Consider the following 22,619-nt stretch of genomic DNA (forward strand, 5'->3'; position numbering starts at 1 on the left):
GAAGACCCAAGATGCAGCTCCGAGCTCCCCATTCTGGATGCGTCTTCTCGTTGTACTCGGCGCGGGAAAGCATGTGCGCGACGAGGTGTGGCGCACGCGTTGTGGTGGGAAATCAATGACGTTCATGACAAAGCTTAGCTCGAGGCGGCGGGGCCATTTCCCTCAACGATACTTGTACCACACAATCAGCATCTTGAATACCGAAGAGATGATGACGGAAACCCGGTCGTGCATACCGGTGCCGGGCGAAGGAGTTGAAGCTCGAAATCAGAACCCCGCAGACGCGCTCTTGAGTCGGGGTTGCTGCCAAGTGAACATCAGGCAGTGAAATTATATTCGCCAGGTAGATAATGCCTGACTGGTTACATTCCCACAGCCGCTCCCCTGCTGCCAGCCATAGCTTTCCAACCGACCAGCAAACGTCTCAGCCTTGGAACACTGGCTCGGCCTTTTTTACCGCCACCTGCAAAGTCCAGTGGCAGGCCTCGTTCGAGGCGTGACTCGAGTACTCGACCAATTTCCACGTAACTCTCAACTGCCACTCGAATGCCGTCTCTTGCATAACGAGGCAACGACTCAATGGCGTCCCGTTCATTGGCGTATATCTCGAATGCTGTATCCAGGATGCGTTTGCGTAGTTGCGTGATCTCAGTGTCTGAAGCTCTGGCGAAGGACCCTTCCTTGAACCACTCGCTGGGAATGTAGCAGCGACCAGCACATGCGTCTGTCGTAACATCTCGCGTGATGTTGATGTACTGCAGAGCCCGACCCATCCTGGTTCCAGCTTGGATACACCGCTTGCGGGTCTCCGCATCCTGTTGGTCTCGGTCTGGGGCGTGGAAGTATACGAGACTGAGGCAGAGCTTGCCGATTGTTGCTGCAACACAGGTAGCATACCGTTCCAAGTCGTCGACGGTTTGGATTGGTGCACGTTTGGTCGAGCTGAATTCCAGATCGATTTTGAAGCCCTCGAGGAGCTCGTACAGTGGCTTCGCCGGCAGTCGGTCCACTGGCAGCAAGCTAAGCACAGATTGGGCAGCAGATGGGAATCGCAGCAGTGTTCGCTGCACCTCTGTCGCACCTGAATCCGTTCCATAGGCTGCGTCTAGGAAAGAAGTGAAACGTTCGATCCACTGCTTCGCCTCTTCAGCGTTTGGTGCGTCGTCGATCAGATCGTCTGCGACTCGGCAAAACCCATACAAGAGAATCAGATCTATCCGCAGTCGGCCGGTGAAGACTCCTGATGCGAGGTAGAAGCTCCTTGACTTCTTTGCCAGAACATCGAGCGCGTTCGTCAATCCATAGAGGCGGTTTTGATCATACTTTGCTCTCGAAACGAGCAGACTCTGAACCATCAACAGAGGTGACGGCCAGGTCGGCACCGTCGGGAACAAGTTGGGGAATGCATCTAGTATTGCAATAGCATTGTCGAATGCATACGCGCCCCAGACCACAAGTGTGTTAGTGACGAGAAAGAAGACTGCTTCCTCGATCTCTAGGTGTGGCCACACAACAACGCCAAGCTTGGTCCCAGATGTGATGCTCCAGGTACCGCGGTGCAAGGCGATAGTGTCAACGACCCATAGATATAGAGTGGGTATCCAGATTGGCAACCAGGTCTTGCTTCGAGGTAATGCAAGGAGTAGTGGATAGCTCAGCGACCAGAGGAAGAGCAATACTGGAGAAGCCCATAGAAGGATCAGCTTCATGTAGGTTCCCTCCTTTCCTTGAAAATCCGGAAGCAGAGATAGCACTATAGATGCCAATAAGACTCCTTGGCCAACATGGTGTCGAAGGCGAAGGTCATGCGCGCCAGGAGCAGTGTCATTTTGCAAATACGCGGCGAAGAGCACAGGTTTGCTAAAGAGGATCTGGAGCAGAGTCGTCTGAAGCTATGTCAATGGTGAGGCAGTCCATGTGCACCGCACCACTCACGATGTAGGTCTGAATCACGAAGAAGAACAGCTCCTCAGCAGGAATACTGAACAGCGTGGGTCCGATAATAGCTTCGGGAGGATATGCTATCCCAGGATCAGCAGACAGCAAATGCACGAGTATACTTGACATACACCAGACACCCGTTCGGATGAGGTAAGAATCCCTGTCGATACGTTAAGTATGTGGTAAGATGGCATGTGAAAGGGCACTCACCATGGTATCGTATACACCACAGCTATGGTAATCAGGAAGCCGATCTTGTACAAGTCGCGCTTGGTCAACAACGGCTTGGCCACCACTGTCAGTACCGTGGCAACCGGTATTGTATACACGGCATGACTGTAAGACAGTTAATCGAGACTCCGCAGCCTAGTTCCGGAATTCGAGGACATACACTGCCGCATAATCGTACATTGAGCTGTCTCAGCCGGTCGACAATGCAGAGTCTGATTCGCTGAGGTCATAGACTCTGGAAGCACTCTCCGGCCATATCAAACTGTGGTACGAACTGTGGAAAACCAGCAAGGACGGACAGCAACCGAAAACAAAAGACGCGCGACTGGAGGGAGCGTGCAGTATGTACAAGAGAGGTAGCGATGCACCAAAGACAGCAGGACCGCGTGCTCAACGTTTTGCTGCTGATGCTGCTTCGCGTGGGAAGAAACTCCACCACTGGATATGACTACTTCAGCCACATTGCGGTCCCTGGAACCGGTTTCCAGGTCGCAAAAGCAGCATGTCGATCTGCGAGGAGCTTGGACTCGCATGTGACAGGTGGCAGCTCGGGCGGCTTACAGGGATGTTGCTTCATAGAAATGCTGTGACGACATTGTACAAGGTGGAGAAGAGGTACCTTACTTTGGTTGAGCTTGAACCTCAATGACTGACGTTGGCCGGACAATGCTATCGTCAGATACTCTGATACAATTTCGCCGCCGATGTGGTGTGATCTGTAATTAATTGCCGTCCAAGAAAAGGGTATTGACTCTGGTTGTCCACGCCATCACGTCACAGGTCTATAACTCCGAAAAATGCACAGGTCTTGAAACGGTCCTTGTGGTCGAGGGTTTATGGGCCTGTTTCGATCTCTTTCGTTCCAATATTTGTCTCAGCAACGATATGCGCTACAGTCCAGTGCAATGCTCATTCAACGCCGGCCGTTGAGCTCGACGCCACTTCTTGGGAAGCGGAAGAGGGCGGATGAGCCTCACCCATATCTGTCCGGCAACTTTGCACCTGTATCACGGACACGGCCTTTGACGCCTTGCACATATTCTGGAGAGATCCCAGAAGAGCTTCACGGAGGTGAATATGTGAGGAATGGAGGGTCGCCAGTCTCTAATCAAGATCTTGGAAGAGATGCTCACTGGTTCGATGGCGACGGGATGATCTCTGGAGTGCTGTTTGCCAAAACCCCGAATGGTGTCAGACCCGAATTTGTTAACCAGTACGTCTTGACCGATGTATACCTCTCAACAGTCTCGTCACCTTCATTACGAAAACCCATCCTCCCCAGCATCGCCACTTTGGTCAACCCAGTGGCGACCTTCATCAGCATAACATTGCACATCTGCCGAACCCTACTCTTGGTATTATTATCACACTTGCCAGGATCGCGTCAAGCAATCAAGAGGATCTCGGTTGCTAATACGTCTGTGCTCTTCCATGACGGTCGAGCTTTGGCAACATGCGAATCTGGGCCTCCAATGCGCATACGCTTACCAGATCTCAAGACCGTTGGCTGGTACAACGGCAAGACGGCAGAAGGTGAAGCTGGCGGCGAGGACGGCGCCGGCTTCGGCGGAGATGGCATGCTGGGCTTTTTGAAAGAGTTCACTACCGCACATCCCAAAGTCGATCCAAGAACGGGCGAGATGATTCTCTTTCACTCCACCTTCGCACCGCCTTATGTGCATTACTCGATCGTTCCCGCAACGCATCCACCAGCAATACCGGTGACACCGCTGGAAAGGCCATTGCGTCTGCTGAACGCCAAGGTGCCAGGTATCAGCTCGGCAAAAATGATGCATGATTTTGGTGTTGGTCAATATTCAACGGTCATTATGGATCTACCATTGACTCTGGATCCAATGAATATGATGAGGAACAAGCCAGTCGTGGCATATGATTCATCGACCAACTCACGTTTTGGCGTGTTCCCACGTCATACGCCCGAGCAAGTGCGGTGGTTTGAGGCTAAAGCTTGCTGCATATTCCACACAGCCAACACCTGGGAAGACACATCTTTCGACAGATCAACTGGTCAGATGAAAATCAACACGGTCAACATGCTGGCATGTCGATTGATGTCTGCTTCTTTGGTCTTCGCAGCCGGCAACCTTCCCATCCCGGAACCCGTAACAGGCCTTGACATGGAGGAGGAACAGTGCCGGCTCTATTATTACCAGTTCGACATGACTTCACTCAGCAACGAGATCACTCACCAATTCGCCTTGGCTACCATCAATTTCGAATTTCCAAGTACTCGAGATGATCGAGCTATGACCGAGTGCAGATATGTCTACGGTTGCTCGACATCTGCCGGAGGATTTGGTGCGGCTCTGGGCAAGGCTGCAAAGATTGATTGTCTCGCCAAAATCGACGCCAGAGAATTGATCAGACGGGGCAAGAAAGATCCAAGTCTAACACCCATCACTGGCCGCGTCGACAACAGATCCATGCAGGAGATTCTGGATTCCGCAGACCCCGATGATCCAATAAAGATCTTTCGTCTGCCCTACGGTTGTTTTGCGCAGGAGCCGCGGTTCGTTCCGAGAGCAGGTTCAACAACGGAGGATGATGGTTGGCTCTTGACGTACGTCTTTGATGAGGCCCAGCTCGATGAAAATGGTGTTTGCTTTCCAGATGCCAAGAGTGAACTCTGGATTATTGACGCCCGAGATATGAAAACTGTGGTAGGCCGGGTTTTTTTGCCACAAAGAGTACCGTATGGCTTGCATGGTGTCTGGTGCAGCGAGGCCCAGATCTCGAGTCAGCGTCCACACGAAACCATTCGAAGCATTCACGAGCAGGGACGCATAGATAAGGGCGTTTGGTCGAGCACTAGGAATTGGCTTGAACATAAGCTTGGCTGAGCATATCAACGGCGCTCCACAGAAAATGGTCAGGACTCTCCTCGACTAGATAATGTCACAGATAATAGTGCAAATAATCAACTTCCAAATGAGAAGGAATTTATTCTACAAGCCAGAGAATGGCCTGTGACCTTGAGAATTGCTCGTTTGAACTCGTGCCAAGCCAGCCTCGTCGCCTTGAACGTAGCCTTACGGATCATAGATTCTGTCAGAAGCTTTGCATCATCAATCGGACCATTCAATCATCTAGATTCGTACTTCCTTCCTCTATTTGCACCTAATCATCAATGGCTGTACCGAGGTCTGTACAGCGCTGCGCTGCACAGCAGCTGCGCACAGTTAGCTCGACCGTTCCTAGAACAAACCAACCGCAGCCTGGCCGCCATATTTCCAATGCGCTCAGACAGACCCTCCCGAAACAGCCTCTGTCTTCGAGATGTTTACAACTCCGGCAGTTCTCACAGACTAGCGCCCGAAAAGTGAACATACAGAAGGAGAAGTCGCAGCACAGGACAGGCGTACGTATAGCTCTGCGAGGTAACGTGGATCCTCTCTGACTATTGCGGGATAGCCTTTCTCATTCCGAGCAGCTGCGTTGTTCGTTGGTACCGGCTTGGTCATGATATTCTACTTCCAGTACGAGAAACAGCGATTGGAGCGAAAGAGAATCGTGGAGATGAGTAAGGGCTATGGCAAGCCTAAGGTGGGAGGGCCGTTCCAGCTGCGTGACGTGGATGGCAAAGAGTATACGGAAAAAGACCTATTGGGCAAATATACACTGGTAAGCAGCAGCAGCAGCAGCAGTCTACTCTGATGACGACTGATCCATTTTAGATCTACTTCGGCTTCACCCACTGCCCGGATATTTGCCCCGACGAGCTCGACAAGATGTCTGAAGCCATCGACATTATCCAGAAACAAGCCCCCAACGCGCTGCGTTCGATCTTCGTCTCCGTTGACCCAGCGCGCGACTCTCCCGAGGTTCTCCGTTCCTACGTTGATGAGTTCCATCCCTCGCTCATAGGCCTGACGGGAACCTGGCAGCAGGTCAAAGAAATGTGCAAACAATACCGCGTATACTTCTCAACACCGGCGGAGCTCAAGCCTGGCGAAGAGGACTACTTGGTGGACCACAGCATTTACTTTTACGTGATGGACCCAGAAGGCGACTTCGTGGAGTGTATTGGAAGACAGGACACACCGGAGAGTGCGGCGGGCATTGTGCTGCAGCATATCAAGGACTGGAAGCGCGAGGGCAAGCCTATTGACACCACGCCGCTACCATACTTGACGCAGAAGGCAGCTGTAGCAGTGACTCGTGCTTGAGTCGCCGCCTTGTAGGAACACAGAAGGTCGTCGAGTCCGGCAAGTTCAATGCATTGTACCATACAATCCCAAGCATGTACAAGACCAATCAGTCCTCCACACCAAGCAACCATTATTCAATGCAACTTCTCAATGGATTCCGACGCCACACCTCGCTCCTCTATATAGTTAGTACTACACACCTACATACCCTTGCCCTGCAAGGTACCACCCCCTCCCCTCCTCCCCCTACAAAAAAACAAGCTCGCCCCATTCTTCACGCCGTCGCTCCAGCCGGCGCAAGCCGCATAAAAATCCTAGCCACTCAGCGCGCACAAACCACCATCCATTAAGAAACCACCCCTTGAAACCTCGCCCGCATCACCTTTCGGGCAGGCAACTAGCTGCAAGCGGTAATATGGGCGGGCTGGGGCACCGCCGCAACTGGCGGTGAAGGGGGTTGCGTGGCAGACGGAGCGCGAATCAATGCGAGAAATTTTTCTTACGCTGTCGGCTTTTGCTGAATAGGCCCGCGCGGGGGAGAGAAAGAGAGAAGCGGCTGTGGTAATATGTGTGTGTGTGTGTCTATGTGCTGGCAAACATAGACAGGGGTGGCAAAGGGGTCGGCTTCCTGGATTGAATTGCCGTGTGTGAGGGGATGGGGGGGTAAAGATTCTTCGCTCTGGGCCACAACCGTAGAGGGGTTTGGGTAGGCGTAGCCGGCGAGGACGGATAGGTGGCCGGCGCTGCGAGGTGACGTGCGAGGGGTGCGATTGGGTCGGGTGCGGGCGGTCGCGTTTCTTTGCTGCTCGCTCGCGCGAAAGGGTCGAGTGTTTTTTTATTGTGAAGGCAGTGAATGCTGAGCTGGCCACGTAGATTGATGACATAAATCTATCTGCAGCTACAGCTATACGCGGCGGTAATCACCATCAACAGCGCGCCGCTTCCCCGCTTGTATACATTGCTGGGTCTCGCTACCTCAGGGTCCCTCCAACCTCAGCATGGCTGACGCAGACGCCGCTGCCACAACGGCGCAGACCAACGGCAATACCACGACCCAACCTCAAACGCAGTCGCAGCCTTTAGCACCATCTAAATCCACCTCCCTGCTCGATGCGTCCAACTTCCCCCAACACCTCTCTAGCGAACACGTTTACATCGAACTGCGCTACGACCCGCTCTCCACGCCCGCCGCCCTCCACTTCACGCGCTCCCCCTCCTGCGGCGCCAACGTGCTCTTCCTCGGCACGACGCGCAACAACTTCGACTCGCGGCCCGTCTCCCGCCTCTCGTACAGCGCGTACCCCGCACTCGCGCTCAAATCGCTGTTCGCCATCGCCGAGGACGTGCGCCAGAAACACGGGCTGGAGAAAGTGTACATTGCGCACCGACTGGGCGAGGTCGCGATCGAGGAGGAGAGCATCGCGGTCAGCGTGAGTAGTGGGCATCGGGGCGCGGGATGGAAGGGCGCGGAAGAGGTGCTGGAGCGGGTGAAGCAGAGGGCGGAGATTTGGAAGAGGGAGTGGTTCGCGGATACGGGGGAGGGGGATTGGCGGGCGAATAGGGATAGGGATAATGCGGGGAGGTTGGTCAAAGAGGAGAAGGGGAAGAAGGCGGAGGGGCCTACAGACGTGAGCAGGGAGTTGCAAGTGGATGCAACGACGTCTTCGAGCGCTGTACAACAGCCAGAATCCGATGCTGGCCAACAGGGACCCACGAGCGGTGAGCAGGGTTCGGCTGGCAAGGCAGACAGCGCTGGCTCCTCGAACCGGCATCAAACGAGTAAGGAGCTGGATAGCGATGTGGCCGATTACATTGCTGCGCTGACCCAGAAGCTCAAGATGTGAAGCGAGCGCTCGATTTGAACACGAGTCAGCCAGGTCGAAGTAAGTACTTTGCCGACATTCATGCGGCAAGGCTTGCTGCGCTCTTGACTCAAGCAACAACCCACCATTCTCGATGGTGGTGTAGTTGGCTGAAAGAACACAGGCAGTACACAGCGGTTAGGCTTCTGCCACTGTTTGAAATCGCACAGCGAGAGTTTCAGGTGCCTATCTCCCACGGAGGAATCCGGTCCCTCTGACCTCTAACAATACGAACCTTCGCCATTCCGACCGGTTGAGCAAGCACCGGACTCAGCACAGCGAACCCTCAAAGAAGTACCGACGCATGAGAAGAAAGGGACGATATACAAGCGAGCAAGCCACTTACCGAAACGACAATCTTCTACTGCTGAACTCCGCGTGAGTGGCCCATCTTCGCCAAGTCTAACTTCATGCTCAGCTCGACGAAGCGCCCAGACGCATTGCTGCCACAACTCGGAGGTCAGCAGGATGGGCAAGCTGAACGGACAGACAACCACGCTGACATTGGACATTGCTCATGGCGACAAAGCAATTACATCTGCCGACCTTCTCGGTGCATGTGTCCGTCTGACCTACAGTGCTTGGGTGTTTGTTGTGCATTCTCCCCGCAGCTGCAAGATGGTTCAGCCGCTGGGGGATGTCAAAGCATCCGCGAAACTCAACATTGCAATGCCGACCTGGAGGTCTGTTTTGATGTTGGGGTCCTGGAGTCCATGAAGTGACAGCTGCTTCGGGAGCCGTCGCCATCCACGGTAATCGATTATGCTTTGGCCCCCCACAATGGATGAGCGCTGCATTATGAGATGGCATCGGCGCCGATGTGCCGTTGGTATCGATGCCGGACGGCCACACAACACGGCATCGAGCTGGAGTTGCGTGGACCGGACCTGGGCGGACAATTGACAGCCAACCGGCACAGAGAGTCTTGACGTGTGCATTTGGCTGAAGTGGGAAAATGAGATAATCGTGCAGCACTCGAAAAAAGTCCGATGGACAGCTTGGCACACGCTCTACACTCAATGCGGGCATCTTGTGTGTTCTCCTTTCTTGACGATCTAGACCTGAGGAAACAGATCGTGGTTTGAGCTTGAAACCGACCTTGTTATTCCTGGAGCAAACCAACATCCTACAGTCGGGAGAACAGAACCCGACAACTGGGATTATGGGGCCTCGAAACATCGAATTTGGGAGACCCAGCGCAAGGCTCCGCAGAGTCGGGTCTAGCCTTGAACCCACAGCGGGGGCACCACGATTAAGCCCTGGAGCTTCGATCCCGGGCGATCCAAATATAGGCCAGATAGGCTTGAATTGCCCCTGTCGTTTTCCGGGGCCAAGCCTAACAGCCTCGACAGCTTCTCGCACGTTCGTATCCTCATCGGGGCGGCGTAGACGCCACAACGGCGTGTAACAGACGCCGACTTGCGACGAGGCCTCCCGCCGATATCTCCAGAATACTCAGGCACACCGGTTGGATCCTACAGTATCTGCCCGCGTGCGGTCCTGTGATCTTGGCTTTGGTTTCAAGCAGGCTCCGGTTTGGGCGCCTTGTGAGCATACTGCAGACGGCAGACACGGGAGAGCAGCCTTGTATGAGTGCACTAGGGTCTTAAGCGAGGGCGGTACAATTGACTGGATTCAGCCGGGGTGTGCTTCCCACCAGCGCGGCACGTAGTGTACCAATTCATGCTTTGCAACGTGTTACCGGCGTGAACATGCGCAGGCTAGAAGTTTCGGAGAGATGGTTCGGGTGTCTAGTGGGCAAAGACAATCTACAACACTGCCAGCTGCGTTAGGCTAACCTCCTGCGACGAAAAAGGGCGAAATGCTCGAGCGACATGCATGATCTTGGGTACTGGTCCGTGCAAGATCTGGGCAGCAAGCGCGTGACAGAAAAGGGCGAAAGGGGTCGGAGCACTCGCAGCGTGAGGCTCATTTACAAGGGTGAGCCGATAGCCGGGCGCTCACTTTTGCTAGGCGGGCTTGGTTTGCCTTACCATCCCCAACTCGTGGCTAGATGCTGTTCATCCAATTTGCCTGATCGCAACCGTCGAGGCCAGCGCACAAAGCTTGGACACCTACGTGTTGATAAGTTTGCTACCCAGAACGTTGGCGATAAGCTCAGCCCTGCACGATAATGCCGTCGTCGCTTAGTTGCAGACTACACAATTCAGTCACATGAAGCGATATCGGTACGTACCGGGAGAATTATTAATATGCACCTAACGACTGCCTTCTACGTAGAGACGGCAATGGTCCGCGGACTCTGAGGTCACCACGCAGCGGCAAGCACGCCATCAATGCAGGTCAAATTACAGCCCGCAGGTGATTAGTAGGAAGCTCCTCCAACGCTGTTTGGATACGATGACCCGCGCCTTTCTCCTGAAGATGTTGCAGGCCTCCCACGGATGCGCACGAGTGGCAAGACGCAGTAATTATAATATGGCAGATCACTCGTAATGATGGGACCTATTTGCGCGTGCTCCTTGTGGTCAGCCTGAAGGAAATGACAGGGCAGACGCAGTTAAGATTGGGGCTCCATCGGACACCGAACGATTGGACAGGTCTGAACGGTCGGGGAGAGACCCCCACCAGACGAACTCCGCTCGCTAACAACTTCACCGGACATGCTTGTCTTCTTTCGGACTTCTTCTGCTGCTCTGCGCCATTTGCCCCCTTGCACATCACACAGCTCCTGTGCCGCGACTGCACGTCTGTTGGCAACTGGCAACAACCGACTGAGGATTCGGCGGCCTGATCATGTATGAGGAGATGCAGGTAGATACTTCATGGACGACGAGCTCCATAGTCGGAGGTGTAGCTCGGAAGCCGATTCGGCAAACTTCTTGTCTGCTCCCCCCAGCCTCGTCTAAACCAGGGGTAGCGTGGTAGAGATTCGACCGCAGCATCAACTCCAAAGCCATGGTTCGGGGCTAGGCGCGCTTTGCGAAAGCTGATTCCCTTTTTCCTCGTCCACCCCCAGAGGACTCCACCGGCCCTTTCGCTAGCCAGAGTCCACAGCTCACAGCCCGTGGACGTGGAGCGTCCTTCCGCTCCTCAGCCCAGCTCTAATTCTCCCTCGACAATCGTGTACACCATTATACACTTTGTCCTCGTCATTCTTCATTTCACTCACCTAGTCCTTCGTTCTAGTCCCCCACTGTGCCCCGGCCCTCCTCCTGCTCCTCCTCATACCTTCTCCCCATTCCGCAGGACTCCCTGACTCCTTATCCGTAATACTTCTCTTGCACCCACACTCGTTCGCCGATACCCTCCAGTCAACCTGGCTGAACAAAGGTGGTCGAGCTGGGAAGTTGCCTCCGGCTACGATTCTCGGTCTCGACACACTTCAAAACCCGCCTCTGTCTTTGGTGAACCTCCGCCAGACAGCCCACGCAACCCGTTCTCCGACCGCCATCAATTCGGCGCGACCTTGACACCCAACACCATGGAGGACGACGGAAGGGAGGGCAGTGGTCAAGGACTGCTGCGTCCTCTATCGACGCCCAACCTCGCATCTCGTTTCCCCTCGCTTCGACGCATCAATTCCACCGAGCCATACAAGCACCGGTCACTACCTGCCGAGGGCGGCCCCGCAGAGGGCTCTGACCGCGCCAGCAGCGAGATCACCTTCGCCGTGCTGTACGATGATGGACCTGACTACCACGTAGGCCATTATGACGACCAAGGTTCGATGCACTCGACCAACAACAGACCCGACTCAGTCACCTCCTTTGCACCCTCCTTCCGAACCCGCGACTCGCGCATCCCCAGCGACGACAACGACTTTGTGGCCAACCAGAGGCTGCTTGCAGAAGGATACCTCAATAATCAAGATACCTCCTATGACCCCCATCGTGCGCGCTTTAATACTCAGTCCGAAGAAACACTAGCGATGAACACCTTGCATAATTCATATTCACCTAATGAAAAGAGACCTATGTCCCTGCGTACCGGCCAACAACAGTCTCAGCACTCGAGGGAGTCGTGGTGCACCTGTGACGAAGACCACGGTCACGGCATGCAATCAGCGGATCCTCAGAAGGTTGATCTGGAGAAGGGCCCTCCTACACCAACACCATTGCTGGGCAAAGACCAGAAGCCCGATTCGCACAAGGTACGTGATGATCGAACGCGTTGTGTTCGTTGCTAACAACCCTCCTAGGTCGACTTCACTGGCCCCAATGACCCGCTCAACCCCAAAGCGTGGCCAAACAAGAAGAAGTGGGCAGCTACTCTGGTCACTGCCTCCTTCACCTTCATCTCACCTTTGGCGTCGTCCATGATTGCGCCAGCACTGTCACAAATGGCTGAAGAGTTCAACACTGAACAAGGCATCGAGACCCAGATGATGCTTTCGATTTTCGTCTTGGCCTATGCCGTTGGTCCTATGTTCCTTGGTCCCTTGTCCGAGCTGTACGGTCGTGTGCTGGTCCTCCAGTGCTCTAACGTCATGTTCTTGGCTTTCAACACTGCTTGCGGCTTTGCGCAGACCAAGGAGCAACTCTTGGCTTTCCGTTTCCTCTCCGGCATTGGTGGTTCGGCTCCTCTTGCCATCGGCGGTGGCGTGCTCGGTGATCTCTTCAAGCCCGAGGAACGTGGTAAGGCCATGGGCATATACGCCATGGGTCCTTTGCTCGGTCCTACCATTGGTCCTCTCGTCGGCGCTTGGGTTGCTGAGTACTCTGACTGGCGATGGATCTTCTATGCCGTGTCGATTGCTGACCTGTTCATCCTGGCTGCCGGCTTCTGGAAACTGAAGGAGACCTATGCACCATACATTTTGCACAAGAAAGCCAAGGCAATCCGCAAGCAGACCGGCGATCAGAACTACCGTGCTGAGAGTGAAGGCGATCTTAACACACCTGTGCTGAAGAAGGTTGCCTCAACCATGGGCCGCTCCTTCAAGATGTTGTTCACCCAGCCGATTGTCCAGGCCATGTCCGTCTACATGGCCTTCTCATATGGTATCCTTTACCTGGCTTTGTCAACAATGCCCAGACTCTTCCACGGTCCTGCCCCTAACGGATACGGACAAGGTCTGGGTATCTCCGGCCTCCACTACATTGCCCTCGGTCTCGGTTTCTTTATCGGCGCGCCCGTCTGCGGCAAGACTTCTGACAAGATGTATCAATACTTCAAGAAGAAGGATGCCCGCGGTATGGGAAAGCCCGAGTTCCGTATGCCGGTCGTCATTCCCTTCTCGTTCCTTGTCCCCATCGGCCTACTCATCTATGGCTGGGCAGCGGAGAACCTCGTTTTCTGGATTGTACCCGACATTGGTCTGTTTCTCTTTGGCATGGGAACCATTGCCGCATTCCAGTGCGTCACCAGCTATCTCGTCGACACGTATGCTCGCTTCGCTGCTTCCGCAGTTGCTGCCGTTACCATCCTGCGTTCGCTCGCCGGTTTCTCATTCCCACTGTTCGCTCCTGCGATGTTCGAAGCCTTAGGCAATGGTTGGGGTAACACAGTCCTCGCCCTTGCCGCTGTTGGCATTGGAATTCCAGTACCCATCATGCTCTGGCTCTTTGGCGAGAAGCTGCGCAAGCGATCCAGCATGGCCATGAAGGGCAAGCCTCCTGGTGGGCCAGGCGGCCCAGGCGGTCCTGGCAAGGGACCTGGTGGTCCAGGAGGACCAGGCGGACCAGGCGGCAAGCCAGGCATGGGACCCGGTGGCGGTCCTCCTGGAGCTGGTAAACCTCCTTCCGGCCCTCCGGGCCCTCCTCCCACCTATCCTGAAGGCAAGGGTCCTGGTCTCAGGCCATGAGCACAACGCCACGGCCTCACCACCGAGGCACTGAATTAGCTTCTCTCACGTCTTTGACGTCGATGCCGACCGACTGCTTTCATGCATGCAACGGAGTTGTCTTCAACGACAATCACACCCATCAAGTCAGCCTGTCACGTATCCTGTATTTTTTTCATCATCTCCTATTCCACCTCTACCACCAAGTGTGCGATCCATCTGGAACCATTTCATATCATCATCATCATCATCATCATCAGGCACCGGCGTGCCAACGAGCGAGAACGGCGTTACTGAAGGCTTTCGAGAGCTAATGACACGGAAAGCGGAATATGCGCGATGGCCCGCGCTGGTTCGGCGTTTTTGAATGGACTGCTTGTTTCCACGACCTCCTTGATTTCATGTCCGAGAAGAGAAGAGCAGGCAAGTGAAGTGAATTGACGATAGACGAGGATGAAGAGGAGAGAGTAGTAGAAGAGAGTGAGACAAGCAAAGATTCTGACTGCTGCTGCACTGCTGTTGTCACTGGCTTATCGCTCCACTGGCAAGGGCGGCCTGACGGAAGCTGACCTTGCATCTCATGCGCCTCCCGCTTACTATATGGCCCCCCTTGGGCCCCTACTTCCGGCTACACCTCACGCGCCCGGCACCGAAAGGAGCTGCACAGAGGTCGAGAAAACGGACTGCTGCATGCCAAGTTTGCATCGTTGGGTGGGGGCCGGCGAGGGTTAGGAGAGAAGGAGATGACGACCCTGGACATACTACCAACTATTACACCATCCTTACACATACATATACGCGCCTACCTATCTTGCTCTTGCTCTCGCTCTTGTCCCGTTGCCGCGTCAACTTGTATTGCTTGGTCGATTCAGGTCATGAAAGGAGCATGAGCATGAGCATGTCTGGTCAACTCCAACGTTGCAAGAATGGGATTGGAAAAAAAAAGCTCAGCAGAAAAGCCTCAGCGGAACGGAGAGAGAGACAGAGAGAAGAGATAGCCAAAGGGCTGATATGAAAGCAGCTGGTTGTGGTATTGTGATGTGGGTGGGAAACGTGAATGTGGCGCGCGAGCACGTATTAAATGCTTTTATCTGGCATTATTTAATGAATGGTGTGAACTACTCAGAGAGAGAGATGAGATGAGGAAATTATTTCTTTTTTTGCATTTGCAAAACTGGCATCAAATTTCGTCTCTTTATCTTCTGCTGGTCCTTCTTGTGTGTCACTTGCTTGTAGGAGCTTCGCGACGTGTGTGCCTTTCGGGCCGCCATACTATTCCTCGTGGGAGCTCTTGGTTGGTGTTTGCAGTGTGCCTCTGTTTAGGGTCTCGAGTAGCCGTAGCTGCACCTGCACCGTAGAGCCCGGACAACACGTCAATCACTACGACGAGCATTGGGGAGCGTTCGTTGGCGGTCTCGCAGAATATCTTCGCTAGTCACTGCACTGCCGTATAGAGCTTGTGAGTATCAGCGAGGCCACCAGCGCTATGCTACCGCTCGAAGAAGCCGCCATCGCCATCACTCTCACTCGCCTCCCCTGCATCCAGCGCCATGCCGCCATGGTCGTCATCGTCGCTTGCCGCGTCCGCGTCAGCGGGGTCGATGGGCGCGTCCGTCTCCTGCTGCCAGGTAGGCCGTGCTTCAGAAATTCTGGCTCTGACCGCCAGATCCGCGTGAGCAGCATCGTCGCCAGCAGCGTTCTGCCTTTCCCTCAGTGCATCGAGTTTCTGAAGTTGAGCCTCAGTTACAGCCACGGATGTCCAGGCGTCGTTGTCGGCGGGGACCTGCATGACGCCGACGTCTTGCTCATCAGGTTCCTTTTTTGTTCCTGCCGAAGGATCGGCTGTGCTCGTGTCAAGGATTGCACGCACTGCATGCCAGTGGGGTGGTCGGAAGTCGTCCGATTCAGATGCATTGGAGCGGGTGTTGAGTCTGACGACCTCAGGGTTCTGCACGCGGGCCTCGAGCATGTCTGCCTTGCGCTTCTTGTCCGATGTAGGCGCTTCGGTAGGATTATTTTCCCGCGAAGGAGCACCCGCAGTGCCGGCGAAGAGACTGATGTACTTCTCACCCAGCGGCGCGTAGATGCAGTAGAGGAGGTCTGTCTCCCTTGCCCTGACCTCATCGGCTAGCTCTTTCATGCTTCTGTGCTTCTTATCACTCGCTGAGGCCTCCTTGTCATCCATTTCTCCCAAACCGCCCTCGGCCTCAGCTTCTAGTGCGGCGACCGCTTTCCGTGCCTTCTTCAGCTCTCGCTCAGCCTTCTTACGCTCAAAGAAGCGCACCATGTGATATTTTCCAAGCATCTTCTTTTCCTTCGTACCTCTTTTCGCAACTTTCGCACCATTTACACCAGTGCCCGCCGGACGACCTGCGCGGCCAGATGACTTAGCCTGTGCCTGCGTATCTATTAGATACTGGAGCTCCCGCTCTTTTTCCATCAGAATGTTGGCTGGCAGCGTGGCAGCTGAGGCGTGCGCAAGCTGCTTACGAAGAGAGCGGATGCGCGTGGAGGGGTTTGATTTGCGGGATCTGGTGGTGTGGGCATTGTTCTGGCCATGAGGCTGGTATGATCTGGAGTAAGGCTTTGACTTCGGCGCAGAGGTACGATCACTGTTGGATGTGGATGGACGGTAGGACTGCCTCCCATTTCGATTGTAAGACCTCTGATCGCGTTGGTTCGAGAAGTCCCTATTTGAGGGTGGTGGTAGCCCACGAGCCGAGCGATCGGGAGACCAGGTCTCGGTGCGGCGCTTTTTGGCGGGATGAGTGCCAGACATTGTGGTGTCTGTTGGTGTAACGGGGACCATAGGCTATTTCAGCCCGATGTCAGGCATATAGTACTAGACAAGTCGAGTCGGCATGGTTGTAGGGAGTAATTGACGTGGGAATGAAGACAAAATCAGACCTCTAAGGACTGCGGAGTAGAAATGATTCTGCCAGCTTCACCGCCTTCGGGGTTGCCTTACTTACATAATAGACTTTGAGCCAATCAGGTCGTCTTTGTTTCGTCTTCGATTAGATGTCGGCTCATCTACACGCACTCGATTCATTTACAACCCGCGCATACATTGTACCGACGCAGGGAAAGCTTCAAACGCCGGCTGGAGCCGTGCTCGAAGCTGTACTGCACTGACATGCTCCGCAACGAGACCCTGAAACTGCCACCATGGAGACGGCGATCCGCTTCTCCCAAAACTCGCCGTCTGGAAGCAACGACCAGCGCTTCCTCAGCGCCGATGTGACCAACAAATCATTCAAGCTTTGCCGTATCACCTCGCCGAGCTCCAAAGCCTCCCCAGTGGTCCGATATGAGACACTCGCCTCGTCCACCAAAGTGCCTCCCTTTCGTGCATTTGACTGGCATCCTCACCCCGAGCACGAGAATCTTGTGGCCGTTGGACAATCAAGTGGCGAAGCAACGCTTCTGAGTATCGTTGGTCCAGACCAGCCGGATCCGGGCAGCATCTCCTTTCAAGTCAGGAGTCAGCGCCCATGTAACGCAGTCAGCCTCTCTTCCGGGCACCTCCTCGCGGCTGGTCTCGACCGCGTCCGCACAGATTTTTGTCTTAATGTATGGGATTTCTCCCAGCGGCTTTCTTCAAGTTCAATGTCAAGTCCATCTCCAAAGAGCCCAAGCTCCATCAAAGGCTTTGCAGAACCCCTCCAACGGCTTGCATCTGGTGATGCAATAACAAGTCTTAAATTCTTCCCAACCTCGCCTTTACATCTAATAGCGGGATCCAAGACCCAGTGGATTCGTCTGTATGACCTGCGAGAAGCCAATGCCGCATCAAATACTGGTTTACAATTCAATACTCGTTGCGTGCACAACCTGGCAATAGATCCACGGGATGAGAACTTCATTGCCTCATGCTTTCCAACTGGGGGAGATCCGAGTATCGCCCTGTGGGATAGACGCATGATCGCTCGCACCAGTGTAACATCCACATCCTATGCCATACACGAGGGTCGGCAGCCCGAGTCATCCTTGGAGCTAAGCAACGCGATTGATACGCCAGCCAATATCTGGAGCTTGCGATTCTCGAAATCCAAGCGTGGCTGCTTGGGTGTTCTGTCCAGCACAGGCCAGATCAAGGTGTACGAGCTGGGAAAGGATGCAGTCGTCGAGGAATATCGACCCGTCGACGAAAATGAGAGCGAGTGGGAGGTTCAACTCCCACAAGAGGTCTTTTTGGATAGATCGCAAGATCTTGAGAAACCATACACCAATACATCTGGTAAGAAAGATGAAAAATCACGCGTCGTATGCTTTGACTTCACGACTTGGCAAGACAAACATGGTCAGCCTGGTCTTATCACGCTCAGTGGAAATGGCGAAATCCGGACCACAGCAACATCGCCCATTCCTGAACCCACAGTCTTTCATCCGGCAGGGTTCATCATGCACGCCAACACGTACTTTCAGGGCAGTCTTCAAAACTCATCCCCGACATCGTTTTGGCAAGGCATCGAGAAGATCAAATCCAGAGCGGAGCTGCTCACTCCCCAGGGACAGGAGGCAACCGATTTTAAAGCCAGGAGTGAAGCCTTGAGCAAAGGGAAATCCTCCTTCGAGGTCCAATCACGTCAGGAAGATCTGGGTTTTCGTGAAATCACCACCACCATACCTGACCTCATTTCGCTCACCTCAATCGCCCAGGCTCGCTGCGAGGCTGGCTACATGCTCGACCCCACCATTAACAAGAGTCTCACTGGCAATAATCGGTATTTGAATCGGTTCTGGTCTTGGTGCAAGTGGGCGCAGCAGCTGCACACAGCATCGGTTCTCAACCAAGATAACTTGGATCTCAGCTACCTCGGGGTGTACAGCATTTGGATGGAAGACTTACCCGCGTCCGAGCTGGCAACCCGTAGCCTCGGTCCATCACAGGTTCCAGCCACCATGCGCTTATCCAAAGCGATCGAAGGCCTCGTCCGCCGCTTGCAACTTCCTGCGATCCGTCACATTACCACAGAATACCACTTCAATCGCCAGCTCTGCCTGTATATCTCCAACCTGGCCTGGGGATCTAACGAGCTTGAAAGCTGGGCTGGGTCCCTCACGAGCCGTAGTCAGCACTCGAAAGCCGCTTTCCTAGCCCTGGTCTCCGGCAACCGCGACCTTGCTATTCGTTCGTTGCAAGCCAGAGGCAGCAATCAAACTCACCACTTCATCGCGCTCGCGATCAGCACCAACACAAATCGCGCTCGCAGACCCGTTTCAACGCAGGATCAACACAATCTCGACTCGGATGAAGATTCCTCTTCTGATTCCCTTCCCGAAGACGATCAACACCGCAGCACACTCCTCGCCTCTGCATTAGCCACAACCACCGACCCCTTTGCCCGCGCCCTCCTCACCTATCTCAGTAAACCGTCCTGGCCCAGTGTCCTCGCCCAGAGCAGCACCCTTCCTATCCGCTACCGCCTTACCATCGCCCTGCGGCATCTCGACGACTCAGCCCTCACCACATACATTGGCGCACAGACCAAGGCAGCCATGCAAGATGGCGATTTGGAGGGCATCTACTTCACCGGCCTCGGCAGTAATAAGTCTTTTGAGCTGCTGCAAGGCTATGTCGCGCGCTTCGGTGATCTACAGACCGCCGTGTGCGCGCTAGCTACGACGATGCCACGCTATGTCCGCGAGGAAACTCTGCTACGCAAGTACCAGGCCATGCGGCAAACGTACCGGCACGAGGTGCAGAGCTGGGGAGGTGACTTTATGTTCCGGCGCGTGGCGTTTGACGTCGAGTGCACGCGTGCAGCCAGGGATAACGTGACTGGCCAGAAGTTGATGAAGGCGGCCCCACCGCAGATCAGGCTGGTATGTCAAGGCTGCGCGAGCGGGCTGGCGCACCATGAGGCTGGAATGGAGGATGAAGGAGGAGGTAACGGGATGAAGAACGAGAAGAAAGGCAACCCATTGTCTCCTGCAACTGCAGCGGCATTGGGCACCGTGTGTCCAAGGTGCGGACGGAAGATGCCTCGCTGCGGAGTCTGCGATGGACATCTGGGGCAAGAGGACAGCAGTTTCATGAAATGGTACGGCAGAGAGGGGAAGGGAAGCGTGGATGGCACCAACGTGAGCGAGCGCATGGCCGGCAGCGTGGGCACCATCGTTGGGCTCGACGGCAGGAAGGAGCGGGATCGAGACCAGCACGGATCGGGCTCGAAGGCATCCTACGCCGGCAGTGCAAAGGTGGACGTCAAGAGCGCCACAGACAAGTTGCGGGGTCTCAGTGTTGAGACGCCGGCCGTGGTAGATGCCGAGGATGCCGACATCGGTGACGGCCAAGAGGAGACGATGCTGGAGGAATTGCGCCGGCGCGACGACATGATGGCCCGCTTCATTGTCGTCTGTGTCAATTGTAACCATGGCTTCCACTTCTCGCACGCGCGGAAGTGGTTTGAGGGCGACGTTGAGGCAGGCACGCAGCCGCACCCCTACTGTCCGGTGCCGAAGTGTGATTGTCTTTGCTGGGAGGATGGGCTGTAGGAAGACATCGTTGTTGACTTGGAACTCGTGGTTGGGTATGCGCGCCGCCGCTCCGTGCACACTTACAGCAGGAGTCCATTGGTCTTCCACAAGCTCACTTGGTAGACAGTAGTACTGCCCGAGAGATATTTTGGTTTTAAATCTGATTTGACTTAGATTAAATTCGTATAACGGTACAACGTTTCAAAAGTCCTCGGTCATCGCCACACTTCATCCATCATCTAGGCTATGCTTCTGTGTAGCCTGACGAATATTCACAGTATACCGGGTCCGCGGGGCGCCGTAGCTCAACGGGGCTCCGAAGGTGGCTATCACTCTCTCACCAGCACGCGCCCCCAAAATCATGGAAGGTCCATCTTTGACATGAACCACGATTCTTGAAGCATGCGACATCAGGCTCAAATGGCAGCACCATATCGTATTTAACGTGTATGCCATATAATCTCTGATAATGCCATGACTCCGATGTTCTCGTGTCGCAGTGGTGGCGAGTAGGAGTAAGCCGGACTACTTCTTACTTTGGAAACGGTTGGCCTTATGAACCCAACACAGCCAGCGGACCCACCGCACCGCTTTCGAGCGGCCGCTGCGGTTCCTCGAGATGAGCTGAGATGAGATGAGATGACACGATGTAATCTCGCCTCAAACAATCTTCCCTTCAGGTCTCTGCTTCTGTTGACACGTTCAACGCTCTCTACCAACCCTTCACATAACCTACCATGAACATCATCATTGCCGGCGCCGGCCTCGCCGGCTTAACGGCCAGCATCGCACTCGCCAGCAAAGGCCACACCGTGACGGTATATGAGCGGCGCGACGATGACGACCTGGGCATCAGCGCCAGCGGCATCCAGCTGCAACCCAACGCGGTGCGCGTGCTGCGGCGCTTCGACATGATGGACTCCATTGATAGCGTGACCGTCAGCAATGGACACACGGACCTGCGCGACTTCCGCACGGGCGAGACGCTTGCGCTCGTGGATATGGAGCGACGGGGTGGCGTGAGGTATGCGGTGCGGCGGGAGATGAAGCGTGCGTTCATCAAAGAGGCGGAGAAAAGGGGGGTGGTGCTGCATAAGGGCGTTGGCGTAGAGTCTGTGGGTGAGGAGGCGTCCAAGGCTGTCGTGCAGCTGAGCGACGGCTCGAGCGTCTCGGCTGACCTCGTGGTCGGCGCGGACGGCACGTGGTCTCGCGTGCGGAAGTCGTTGTTCCCGTCGTACCAACCCTCCATATTGTCGACGGTTGTGTTCCAGGTGCAGGTCCCAGACGATTACATCCGCCAACACCCGGAGACACAGGCGGTAGATCGTAACAACCCGGCCATCTGCCTCTGGGGCGCGCCAGGTCGGGTCAGTGTCACTGGTGCTGGACCAGCTAAGGGTCCTTTCGACCTCCAAATGATCGATGTCGATTACCCGATCAGTAAAGATCCGAATCCTAACATTCGCCTGGGTTGGGTTCAGGACATGTCATGGCTCCGAGAGCGATTTGCTGACCATGTACCTGGTTTTGGGATGATTCTGGATAGAGCTGAGAGGTATTACAAGTGGCGACTGGTCGAAGTGTCTGGGTTGCCGTCATGGTCGAGTAAAGGTGGCAAAGTTGTACTCATCGGCGATGCATCCCACGCCATGACTCCTTACGCTGGACAAGGTTCAGCAATGGGCATCGAAGACGCGGCAGTCATCGCCGAGCTACTTGCTGATGCGAAGCCCGGGGATGATCTCCGAAGTCGCTGGGAGCTTTATGAGAAGCTTCGCCGCCCACGCTGCGAGGCTGCACAGAAATATGCCGCCATGATTGGTAGGTCCTGGGCCGCCAGAAGCGACAAGATGATCGCCAAGGTCCGACAAGGTCTCCTCATGACCAACGATCCCGCGTATCTCAGTATCAAGCCGGACAAGAACGCGCCATTCCACACGGCTCCGTTTGAGAAGTGGTTGGATCTGTACGATGCTTCCGCTGAGGTCGAGAAGGCGCTCAATGGCACCGATGCCGTTCAAGCACGTCTGTGACGCAACCCTGCGGCAGAATTGTGCTCATGGCGAGTACGTCGGAGGTGCCACGTAGTCTGCTTCCGGCGGAGGTTTGACCCAGGATGGATCGAGCCTTCTGGACTCAAAGAGCTCCGCTAATTGGTTGTATCGTGGCTCTTCGTTCGATAATCGC

The 22,619-nt window shown here is 54.8% G+C and overlaps 8 protein-coding genes across 8 annotated transcripts; 6 read left to right on the forward strand and 2 right to left on the reverse strand.

Annotated features, from left to right (window-relative positions):
- Positions 1-362: 362 nt before the first annotated feature.
- HMPREF1541_00160 (uncharacterized protein) lies at positions 363-2,352 on the reverse strand (the record flags this gene model as incomplete). Its single annotated transcript, XM_008712468.1, has 5 exons — positions 363-1,886; positions 1,936-2,021; positions 2,070-2,101; positions 2,152-2,277; positions 2,333-2,352. The coding sequence occupies 5 exons, from the start codon at positions 2,350-2,352 to the stop codon at positions 363-365; spliced, it is 1,788 nt and encodes a 595-aa protein (XP_008710690.1).
- Positions 2,353-3,077: 725 nt separating this feature from the next.
- On the forward strand, positions 3,078-5,033 carry HMPREF1541_00161 (uncharacterized protein; the record flags this gene model as incomplete). Its single annotated transcript, XM_008712469.1, has 1 exon — positions 3,078-5,033. The coding sequence occupies one exon, from the start codon at positions 3,078-3,080 to the stop codon at positions 5,031-5,033; it is 1,956 nt and encodes a 651-aa protein (XP_008710691.1).
- Positions 5,034-5,652: 619 nt separating this feature from the next.
- Positions 5,653-6,359, forward strand: HMPREF1541_00162 (uncharacterized protein; the record flags this gene model as incomplete). Its single annotated transcript, XM_008712470.1, has 2 exons — positions 5,653-5,814; positions 5,868-6,359. The coding sequence occupies 2 exons, from the start codon at positions 5,653-5,655 to the stop codon at positions 6,357-6,359; spliced, it is 654 nt and encodes a 217-aa protein (XP_008710692.1).
- A 980-nt stretch (positions 6,360-7,339) lies between these two features.
- Positions 7,340-8,185, forward strand: HMPREF1541_00163 (uncharacterized protein; the record flags this gene model as incomplete). Its single annotated transcript, XM_008712471.1, has 1 exon — positions 7,340-8,185. The coding sequence occupies one exon, from the start codon at positions 7,340-7,342 to the stop codon at positions 8,183-8,185; it is 846 nt and encodes a 281-aa protein (XP_008710693.1).
- Positions 8,186-11,648: 3,463 nt separating this feature from the next.
- HMPREF1541_00164 (uncharacterized protein) lies at positions 11,649-13,970 on the forward strand (the record flags this gene model as incomplete). Its single annotated transcript, XM_008712472.1, has 2 exons — positions 11,649-12,317; positions 12,366-13,970. 2 exons carry the CDS (start codon positions 11,649-11,651, stop codon positions 13,968-13,970), a joined length of 2,274 nt encoding a protein of 757 aa, XP_008710694.1.
- Positions 13,971-15,438: 1,468 nt separating this feature from the next.
- HMPREF1541_00165 (uncharacterized protein) lies at positions 15,439-16,728 on the reverse strand (the record flags this gene model as incomplete). The annotated part of the gene is made up of 1 exon (XM_008712473.1): positions 15,439-16,728. One exon carries the CDS (start codon positions 16,726-16,728, stop codon positions 15,439-15,441), a length of 1,290 nt encoding a protein of 429 aa, XP_008710695.1.
- A 389-nt stretch (positions 16,729-17,117) lies between these two features.
- On the forward strand, positions 17,118-20,450 carry HMPREF1541_00166 (uncharacterized protein; the record flags this gene model as incomplete). The annotated part of the gene is made up of 1 exon (XM_008712474.1): positions 17,118-20,450. The coding sequence occupies one exon, from the start codon at positions 17,118-17,120 to the stop codon at positions 20,448-20,450; it is 3,333 nt and encodes a 1,110-aa protein (XP_008710696.1).
- A 719-nt stretch (positions 20,451-21,169) lies between these two features.
- Positions 21,170-22,465, forward strand: HMPREF1541_00167 (uncharacterized protein; the record flags this gene model as incomplete). Its single annotated transcript, XM_008712475.1, has 1 exon — positions 21,170-22,465. One exon carries the CDS (start codon positions 21,170-21,172, stop codon positions 22,463-22,465), a length of 1,296 nt encoding a protein of 431 aa, XP_008710697.1.
- Between the last annotated feature and the right edge of the window lie 154 nt (positions 22,466-22,619).

The sequence above is a fragment of the Cyphellophora europaea genome (genome assembly GCF_000365145.1).
Source record: "Cyphellophora europaea CBS 101466 unplaced genomic scaffold supercont1.1, whole genome shotgun sequence".
Lineage (NCBI taxonomy): Eukaryota > Fungi > Ascomycota > Eurotiomycetes > Chaetothyriales > Cyphellophoraceae > Cyphellophora > Cyphellophora europaea.